The sequence below is a fragment of the Physcomitrium patens genome, chromosome 19, assembly GCF_059467195.1.
Source record: "Physcomitrium patens ecotype Gransden chromosome 19, ASM5946719v1, whole genome shotgun sequence".
NCBI lineage: Eukaryota > Viridiplantae > Streptophyta > Bryopsida > Funariales > Funariaceae > Physcomitrium > Physcomitrium patens.
Genome location: NC_143428.1, coordinates 874,440 through 884,466, shown reverse-complemented (window position 1 = coordinate 884,466; position 10,027 = coordinate 874,440). Strand labels below are relative to the sequence as shown.

Sequence of the window (10,027 nt, the reverse complement as noted above, 5' to 3'; positions counted from 1 at the left end):
TCCCACACACACTCACTTACACACTCTCATACAAATTCATTGTTCAGTAGATGAGCAATGCCATCTCCTCTTTATTAATAACCGAGCTGCTGCTGCTGCTTCGATTGGCGGGGCCCCGCAGTGTCTCCACTCACGAAAGCGGACTTCGCACGCCATTCATGCCGGAACTAATCCAACACCAATAGTCAGCGCTTCCGAGATCAAAGTTATCCTTCGTAAAAATAAAAATAAGATAGAAGATCGATATTACCATTAACATATTGGTACCCACCTACCTAACAATACAATACAATATATACATTGACTGATGGTATGCTATTGTTTTATGCATCTATCTGAAGGGTAATATATTAGGGGAATTGTTGAATCGACGCTTGGACACTATGGCGATGCTGAGTCCAGCTGTGGATATGTGTCGATAAAAAAACTATACCGATGATCTCACTTTGTGGCAGCCCTCTGGGATGGTGCCACAAAGCCTTTTGCTGGAAGCAGAGCCAATCAAGGTTTGAGGGGGTGGGGTGAAACTATGATGTGACTTAAACAACGTTTGAACTCACATCTATTTGCATTAGGTGCAAAATTGCTGCCAATGTGCCATACAACAATCAATTATATTGATCTTGGTATTAAATCTTCATTTTCAATTATATTGATCTTGCTTTTATTTATCAACCTTTGCAGAGAAATCCCAAAAATTCATTTGCTTGTACTTTCACCTAATTGATTTCCATCTACCTGGACTTACTTTAGATTGTTGGGTTCAATAAACAAGTTCCAAAACAATTTATTCCTTTGTGATTTCATCAAGCTATGTTCAATCATCCTTTGGTTCCACCCTCCCATCTAATTTTACTTTAATACCTTAAATTGTCACTTTGTTGTTGAACAAGAACATAAATAATTCAAAATGGTACTTGTTTATATAATATGATATGTTTTTATTTACTATTATCATACTATAATTAATTAATAATAATAAATATATAGTTACAATTTATATATATATAACAAATTACAAAACACTTTACAAAATATTAGTTCTAAACTATTAAAAAAATTACATGCTACTATGAGTACAATTAAGTTTTATACAGCATAAATAAAATAATGTATTAAGATTTCAAAATGTAATTATAAATATTTAAATTATAAATTTAAATAAAAGTAAAATAATAAAAATAAAAATAAAAATGAAAATAATTTTTTTAATAATTTTTTTTCTATATTAATGTAAACTTTTAGCCTAGTGCTTTTGAAATTTTTTTTAGTACTGTAAAAATAAAGTCTCTTAAAAATAAATTTATATTACACAAAGTAAAAAATAATTTAAGGTATATTATCTTAACTAATTATAGAAGTTATGAAATCAATAGTAATTATTAATATCTTGTCATTCAAATTATACTTATATACTTAATAAACATAACAAAGTACAAAAAAAAATGTTAAATTCGGAGTGTTTATTCATGAGTTTGTGAACTTTGCATTTGCTTGATCTTACTTAACAAGATTAGTATACTATGTTGTCTAATATTTCCCAATCAATATTTTCAAATATACTTATTAACTATCAAAAACCTCTAAACATAATATTGTTGTTGTTGTTGTGTGTGTGTGTGTGTGTTTTTTTTTTTTTTTTTTTTTAATATATATTTCTGTTAAAATAATCTTAACTATTAATATGATTTGTTATTTTATCCCGTTGTTTCATTCAATTTTATATGTACAAAAAAAAAAAAAAAAAAAAAAAAAAAAAACTATTTTAAAATTCAAATAGCATATTCAAATTTATAGCTCTTACATTTTGTGTCAACAAAAGCAACAAAATCTCACTCAGGCAAGAAAAAATAGGTGATAGTATTTGTGACAAGTCATATGAAGAACCTTGCCATGTACAACATCGATTCCTTGTTGTTATAATATTTAGAGACTTAGATTTGGTCTTCTCTCCTGAATTAAGTTTATTCCTTGAAAGTGTGTGATTCGAAGACTTAGTAAGAGGTAATTCGCAAGATTTGTTTTCTAACTAGAATCATTTTTTTCTGGGATTGTTGTACAGAATTGAAGAAAATTGATTTAAATTTTATGAAATTTTAAATCAATGTTTACAATTCAGATCGTCTTTTCATTTCAAGATTCAAAACTTTAAATCCAAATTATTTCAATACAAAATAACAATGATCTCAACATTTATGCATGGACAACACCACTTCAATCGGTGGAGTTGTGCCTTTCACCTCATCATGCACTCGGGCATGCATAGTTAACCCTTCATCAACAGGAGTAAACGAAATTGTTCATTGGCAACTTCCATGCTACGGAGATTGCAAAAGATTAACCCAATAAAATTCGAAAGTATGCATGAATAACATCCATGAGGAAACCCTGATTAACTTCAGCATCAAATGTAGTAGCGAAACACGCTGTGCTAAAGCGGATCAGAATAGGATTCAATGGACCTAAGGGGTCCAAACCCCCAAATACAACCCTAGCGAAATCAAACTTCAAACTAAAACATATAAAACCCACATCAGTGATGCTCTAAGGCAAGCTTATCACAGACGGAAGGTCTGACAGGCACAAAACCATCTTCAGTTCACCCAAACAAATGCAGCTATGGCAAAGCTTCAACAAAGTTGAAATACAAAGAAGCGAGGCATCCATCATTTATCACATTCAATCAAGCAGCGTGTGTAGTACTGAGAAGGAAAGAAATTTAATGATTATTTAGTAACTATCAAGTCCACAGTTAGACTCTTGGCAGAAAGAGAGAACTCTGTCTCTAAAGTTACTGGTTCAGAGCATGCCATCAAGCTGGCTGCAACGATATTATTGAACTGGCTAAGTTCACAAACCACCACCTTGCTTCTTCATTTGAAACTGCACAGCCCAGATAGGCACCACGATACCGATTGCCAGAGCGCCGAAGGTACCAACAGCCATCTTCAACTTACGGTTCTTCATCGCGGTAATGTCGTACATGTGATCGGCATGGATGTAATCGTTGCTATACCTCTTCGCCCCCGTAGCGTGAAACTGCCTGGTACCTGCGAATACAGAAAGCATATCAGCATCGACAATATGCTGATATCGTTGACCGCCATGTGTTTCAGAGCAGATATCACACAGGCTGATAGATAATAGCATGGGAAGACAAAAATCAGCGGTGTAAACTTTTTAGAAAAGCACGTGGAGTGTGAATTAAACTAGCGAATACCGGCAGAGCACTGAGAAGCTAAGACGCCTCAGAATAGAAACCTGAACACTCAAGCCCTATTTTGGATATTTCAACGGTGACTGATTCGTGCATCACCGACGTAGCTATCTAGTGAAATACAGTCTCACCAGGTTATGCTATGAAGACATCACATGCAAACGATGAAACTAAATACACTTAGCAGCAAAATTGGTTACTAGAGATAAAGACCTAGAATACACTTAACTCCACAGAACCGATCTACAAGTTCACTACAACAAGCTAGAGTGTTGTGATTACTGAAAACAAGAGTCAAAACCCTAGAAAATCCAAGTTTAGAAACCAATACCAGTAACACATAATTGTCGAAATTTTCGGGAAACTAGCAGCAGACACAAAACAAGAAAACCTAAACAACATTAAACTTGAAACCCATAAAGTCCATTCAAGTCAGCGTTAAAAAATTCAAGGGAAATCCAACTCGAAAATGCGACAGAGTTTCTAACTCTGGGTTTCCTAACGTCGCAACCAACAAATGCAGTAAGGACCCAACAGAGAGAAAACGTGAGAAACGACGGTACCAGATGTGGCAGCAGAAGTGGGAGCGGTGGTGGCGACCTTGGAAACCAGCCGGCGAACGGCGGAAGCGGTGGCAGAACTGGCCATGACTGCTACTCAGAGAGAGAGCGAGAGAGCGAAAGATTACACTGCGAGAGAGCAAGCAACGATTGAACTGGGCTGGGTGAGCAAAACGGCGATGCGAGATCGCACCCTTTCTTTGGGGAATTGCCTTCGATCGGTGCCTGCTGCGGCTCTACTCCAGCTCCACCGCAGATTCGATCTCAACCGCCGATCGGATCTCTGGGAACTCCTGAGAACGGACGGAGGGAGCGTAGGAGGACCAATGGGGCAGGTTGGAGAGCGGGCAGGAGGGCAGGTTGGAGGACTACATGACCTAATTAACTTATTCCCTGAGTACAGCACCTAGTCCAAAGTGCAAGTCCAAAGAGGCACACTCTATAAATCACAATCACTGGTTCTAAGATACCCAAAGATAAACCCTAGTTTGGAATGAAACATGACTGGTATTACAGATCAAGCAAAACTTTGCATTGTACTGCAAAGCTGAGGTTCACAAACACTATATGTGATGCGAACCAATTGACCTTGGGTTAGTTGCACACTCGGGTCAATACAAATGGAAGATGTAGAATAGGGTTGCTTTTAAGGTGGCTTCAATCCCTTCCTATAAACTTGGTTAGTCAAAACCATTAAAAAAGAAAATCTACACCTTGTGTATGGCAAATACCACTCAAATGGGAAGTTGCATTGCTCAAAATGATATTTACCATTACATTGAATACATGAACAGTAAAATAAGCAATGATTTATTTATTTGAATCCAAACTAGTTCTTATCAATGACTTCATTTCTGCACATGATATACTACATGTAGTGGAGTTGTTATATAACAATTATATTTTTGGCATACAAAAGATGTTTTTCTAAATTGGAGTACATTTAGTTTGGCATTAATTGAGTTAGGGTAGCAAACAAATTAGCCTATGCTTTCGTACTTGATTGTATTACTGTTACTTGTACTTTTAAATACCAAAAGCTACAAATAAACATCTCTGTGTAATTTGTATGATTAACGTTGCAAACCCTTTCTCATAGTGTAACAACATACACGATGGGAAACATGTCAAGATTATACTTGTGAGAACTTCTTTTTTCATTTATTAATATCCATAATTAGTAGAAGAAACAAACAAGTGTAGTTACCAGCAAGCCTGTGAAATCAGGATAGTGAGGCTCTAAATTTTCAAGGGCAGCAGCCATTTTGAAACATTTTTTTTTTCCCAAATATTTCAATTCGCTTGTTTTTTTTTTTTTTTTTTTTTTTTCCACAAAATGAGCACATTAATCTTTGAAAGCACTTGAAATTTGGAGGAACTCTGATGCCCGTGGCTCCCTGTCCTCCGGGCTGCGGGGCCATCTCCTGCCCGCCTGGACATGTTCCCCCGAGATACATGTAACGGCCAGGATTAAATTTTGAGATCTGACGGCTGGGATCGTGGAAGGTTTCTGCGACCAAATATTTGGACTTCAGTTAGTGTGTAATTCAATTATGTTAGTTTAAAGAAAGAGCAATGCATTTAATAAATCCAAATAGTGTTAAGTAGTTAAAAAAAAAAAATTCAAAAAAAGGTAAATAAAATAAAAATCTTTTCTATTAGTGGTATTAAATTTTGATCAATTGGCTCAATCTTATGTTTGCCAAATAATATTTGCTTTAAAAGACGTCCATACTATAATTCATGGTGCACTTTTTTCCTATTTTATTTACATGTGTTTATAAAGCAGTAGTGGAATTAATTATTCAAATACTATAATGTTCTTGTAGAAATCAAAGAATAAAAAATGGACTTAATTGTAAATATTGTTTATATCTTTTTGTTATGTCTAACTCAACCAAGTGTTCTATTATACTTTATGATCATTATTTAAAATGACAATTACTCTAACTATACAAGATATCATGGTTGTGAATAATAATATCTTTTATTAATTACTTAAATGACCACCTCATTAAGTAATTTTTTGTAGAGGAATTTGAGAAAAATTCATAAATTGTATTACATTTTATATATAAAATATTATATTTTTAGAATTACATACTATTCTTAAACATTACTTTAATGCCATCGTGCCGAATATTATATGGTGTTATAATGTCGTAATACAAATTAAATGTAAATAATAAATATTTGCATCTACTTCAAATATTTTGTATTCAATTTGTTTACTTCATATTGCATTATTAAGTAAAGATTTAAATATTTATATGTAAATTGTTGATTAAGTTCCATTTAAATCTACATTTAGATAGAATAAATGATTTCTATGATATTATAAAAGAAAAAAATATTGAGTTTATTTATGGTATTATTTTTTGTATTTAAAAATATATTTACATGTCTTAAACCAATTCCTCTGGTATTTACATCCAGGTTTTTAATTATAAAACTTAGTTTGATTTAATGAATCATAAAACTTAGATAAAAATAAATCCAAGTAATATAAATTTGTTTCTATCTTTCTAAGAGCCAAATTGCACATACAACATTAGATTTACTAAATCAAATTTGTATTAATACCAAATAAAATTATACTTAATTAATGTATATGATTATAAATATGTATATATTTATAATTATAAAGTGGATAATATATGAGTAAAATATTGTGTCCTTTTCTTTATTCAATGTTCCATTTATCTTTAAAAGCACAGTCAATCAAGTTTGTATATCCTACTTTGAGTCATTTGTATATCCTTTTCTTTACAACTTTGGTGTCTATTTTTTTTTACAACTTTGGTGTCTATTTTTTTTTACAACTTTGGTGTCTATTTTTTTTTACAACTTTGGTGTCTATTTTTTTTTACTGCAACACAACTTGCCAAATTTTAATTGTGTCATAGATAATTTTAATTTAAAAAAAATCATCCTCGAATTTTTAACTTTTCATAAATTTTATGTTAATATTTGAAGAAATGAAATAGTACCTGTAACCAAACTTGCTTGTGAAAGTGCTGATTTGATTGGTAGAAAAAATGCAGGGAAGATTTCAGTACAATAAATATAAATATAGGGACATTTTTATTTTATTTACAGAAAATCAGAATCATAATTTCTACATGCACACAAGTACATTTAGTACAGTAATTAGAACTGTGTTGGAATATAGTTTTTATTAGTAATTATAACCAATCTATCTTTCAGAATTTTGCTTACTATACTACATCAGGTGAAATCGTAATGTCACAATTAGAGATGAGAGTTAGAGAAATATTGATATTATCAATTCACGTATTATGGTTATAGTAGTCACTCTTCCGTTTTCTTTATCTCAAGGCTTTTACAGTATGTACGAAATTATTGTACATGTTAACATCCATAGGGTTGTCCTTATTAGTATGCTGCGATTTGAAGTACGATTAGAAGTTTTTATCTTAGCAGAAGTATTCTCAACACTTAGTCGTTGTCCTGCAAAATCTAAAGGAATAAGAGAGTTGAAAATCTAAGAGAGATGAATTGAAAAGAAGTCAAGAATATGTGCTCCCCCCCCACTGTACTATAATCCAACGTTATTCTGCTTGCATATTTCAACATGTTTATATATTAGAATAATAGTGCGCTGGCAATATTGTGTTCCAACATAATGGGCAGAATACAAATATGACTGATCTCAATTCAAAATAAGGTATGTCTTGCTCTAGAATGCTATTGAGGAGATCATCGATGTAGAGAACTGTAAGAAGGTGCTTCATGTCCACAAGCTGCCTACACAGACACATGGTACAGACGCGAACACGTCGGTAAACACATTCATTGGGATTGTAAGGAAGGACCGGTCACTGTGACAAGAGGCAAGGGGAGAGGCGAGGAAAAGTGCCGTTGTGACAGCGTGGAAGAATGTCAAATTTACAAGGTAAATGTGGCAACCGCCATTGTACAAGCATGCGGACAGGCAGAGTCGAGAAGACCAGAACCATAGACCCCTAATCCAATCTGCAAAAACAAGACCGAAAGAAAGAAACAAAGAAAGGATACAATCCCATCAATCTAGACACAATGTCGGACTGCTAGCTACACTACTCTCCGATAGAACTCCTAAACAACAGTTAAACTCAGAGACTGTGTGTACGCTGGGTATCGAACAGAACAGGCCCATGCAGCTTAGTTCATCAGGACGGCAGCCACGGCGACAGAGAGTGCGAAGGCCATGGACCCAACACTGAGCGAGGAAGCACCGGAACCGGAAGGAGCCTGGGAGCCCGGGGGTGTGGGAACCATGGAACCGGGAGGAGAGCCTGGAGCAGCACCAGGGGCGGTGTAGGCGGGAATGGCTGTCAAATTGGTAGCGGGCAGCAACACATTGTTGACAACGTGCACGATGGAACTGCAGACTGGGACGTCGGCCGCGGTGACAGTCGCGTTGCTTCCAGTTCCGACGAAAGAGACAATGAGGGTGGGAGCGGTCTGCTTGTTCACTCGCAGTGTGTAGTTTGGTCCGAGGAAGGTGGTCAAGACCTGGTTGTTCTTGAGGTCGGCGGCTCTAGCAGGACCCGCAATGATGTGATACAGCAGGATGCTGGCAGCACGATTCTGTCCTCTGTTGTAAGGATTTGACATGACAGCACGACTACATTAGTCCACCTTGCATCCACCCTAGTTTACAGTGGTGACTTGAATTATCAAATGGATGGTTAAAAGCACTCAAAACTCCGAGCACCCTTCAGCCTTCAACTTTGGAGATTTGGATCACAGAGGAAGAAAACCAATGCGGTCACTTACGGGGCAGTAACGTCAGTCAGGTTGAGGTTGTTCTGTCGAAGAAGAGAGAGTAATCCATTGGTACCATTGAAAGCATTGTTATCTGGGGCAATTACGGTGACGTTGACAAGCCTCTCCACTGTATCCGCCAATCCGGCCGCCTCGATAACTGCGGCAAGCTGCTGAAGCCTGGGATCGGCTTTGACCGCAGCGAGCAGGGTGGTATTACAATTCTGCAGAGGACAAAGATATCAGCTCCCATGTCAAGTAATTCCTACTTCTTAGGCGATATCATGCGAGTAAGATATGAGACAAGTACTGTCGTCAGGCCTTGAGCATTAGGGTGATATGTGACTATCATAGACATTGACAGCGAGAGCATATCTACTACACTTCATGAAACGTGGCAGGTATCCCTCTGGCCACAGTTGCCCTGCGCAACTCCTAGGACTTATATGGAGTTGCTTATGTCATTTGAAAATGGATTCCAGAAACCATGAAATAGGCTCCGGCACTGAGCTGAATTCTGAGTCATGCGTGTGCAGGGAACACTACGATGCAATTCTAGTGCTGACACTCCTCTCCATCAGAAATGCTGTTACCTGGGCATACGCTTGAGGCACCACTGCCAGCATCACCAACACGAGGACAAGGCACCGGGATACCGACGAAAGCGCCATTGTTAGTCTAGAAAGTCGAGGGAATAGTGCACAAGATAAGTCAGTGTCACACTCTTGAATGAGGTCAAAACAACTACAGTTTGAAATTTGCGGTGCGAAAACCAGTCTAAATAAGCAGAATTCCATGAGGGAAGCTCGGGCGGGGAGGTTAGGTGGGCAGCATAGCAAGATGACGTGGGAAGCAGCAATTCACAAGACGGCATTTGCAACACATGGCAGAATTCTGTTGGAATGGGATGCCTCTGCTGGTCTGTCATGGAGGCTCGGCGCCTATTCCAGGCGGATAAAGCCAAACCACATTTGTATATGAGAACCAGTCATGGGTGTCGCCGTTGCTTGTAGAACCCAATGACAAATGTGAGGCTTTAAGGGGTCTGGGGATGAACCTTTCCAGGCTGAGAAGCTTACCTTTTCCATCATCCTGCACTCATTCACTCGCCCCCTGAAGAAGGGATTTGGACTAACCCACTTTTGCAGCGGGATAATCGAATGCGGCCTGAATCGGAAGCAGCATTTGTTTGTGGTGGATAATCCTTCCAGCATGTTGATGGAAACAGCTATTGTGGTGGATAATCCTTCCAGCATGTTGATGGAAACAGCTATTGTGGTGAATCATCAGTCTACTCTTTATCAATCACATGCGTAGCTCTAGATTTTGCTTTATCCCCCTTTTTGCTTTCCACGAGGATTCCTGGTGCGTCGAAAGTAAAGTAGAACTCTGCATGTTGCCATTTTGAAAGTTAATAATTGCAATTACATACAAATAAAATGAAATGAGGGCTTCATTTATTTGGAATTCTTTGAATGTT

The 10,027-nt window shown here is 36.8% G+C and overlaps 2 protein-coding genes across 2 annotated transcripts; both read right to left on the bottom strand.

Moving 5' to 3' along the window:
- Window positions 1-2,700: 2,700 nt before the first annotated feature.
- On the bottom strand, window positions 2,701-3,940 carry LOC112272832 (uncharacterized). Its single transcript, XM_024500975.3, has 2 exons — window positions 3,781-3,940; window positions 2,701-3,050 (listed from the first exon to the last, which is right to left on the bottom strand). Exons 1-2 carry the CDS (start codon window positions 3,863-3,865, stop codon window positions 2,851-2,853), a joined length of 285 nt encoding a protein of 94 aa, XP_024356743.1. The 5' UTR covers window positions 3,866-3,940; the 3' UTR covers window positions 2,701-2,850.
- Window positions 3,941-7,642: 3,702 nt separating this feature from the next.
- Window positions 7,643-9,289, bottom strand: LOC112295742 (uncharacterized). The gene is made up of 3 exons (XM_024547658.3): window positions 9,141-9,289; window positions 8,560-8,771; window positions 7,643-8,377 (listed from the first exon to the last, which is right to left on the bottom strand). Exons 1-3 carry the CDS (start codon window positions 9,216-9,218, stop codon window positions 7,942-7,944), a joined length of 726 nt encoding a protein of 241 aa, XP_024403426.1. The 5' UTR covers window positions 9,219-9,289; the 3' UTR covers window positions 7,643-7,941.
- Between the last annotated feature and the right edge of the window lie 738 nt (window positions 9,290-10,027).

Excerpts from the sequence above, each read along its gene's own strand:
- LOC112272832 (XM_024500975.3), bottom strand. The coding sequence starts at position 3,865 with ATGGCCAGTTCTGCCACCGCTTCCGCCGTTCGCCGGCTGGTTTCCAAG. Across the intron at positions 3,051-3,780 it reads CACTTCTGCTGCCACATCTG|GTACCAGGCAGTTTCACGCT; the intron begins GTACCGTCGTTT and ends CTGTATTCGCAG.
- LOC112295742 (XM_024547658.3), bottom strand. The coding sequence starts at position 9,218 with ATGGCGCTTTCGTCGGTATCCCGGTGCCTTGTCCTCGTGTTGGTGATG. Across the intron at positions 8,772-9,140 it reads TGCCTCAAGCGTATGCCCAG|AATTGTAATACCACCCTGCT; the intron begins GTAACAGCATTT and ends TGTCCTCTGCAG. Across the intron at positions 8,378-8,559 it reads CTGACTGACGTTACTGCCCC|AGGACAGAATCGTGCTGCCA; the intron begins GTAAGTGACCGC and ends TCCTTACAACAG.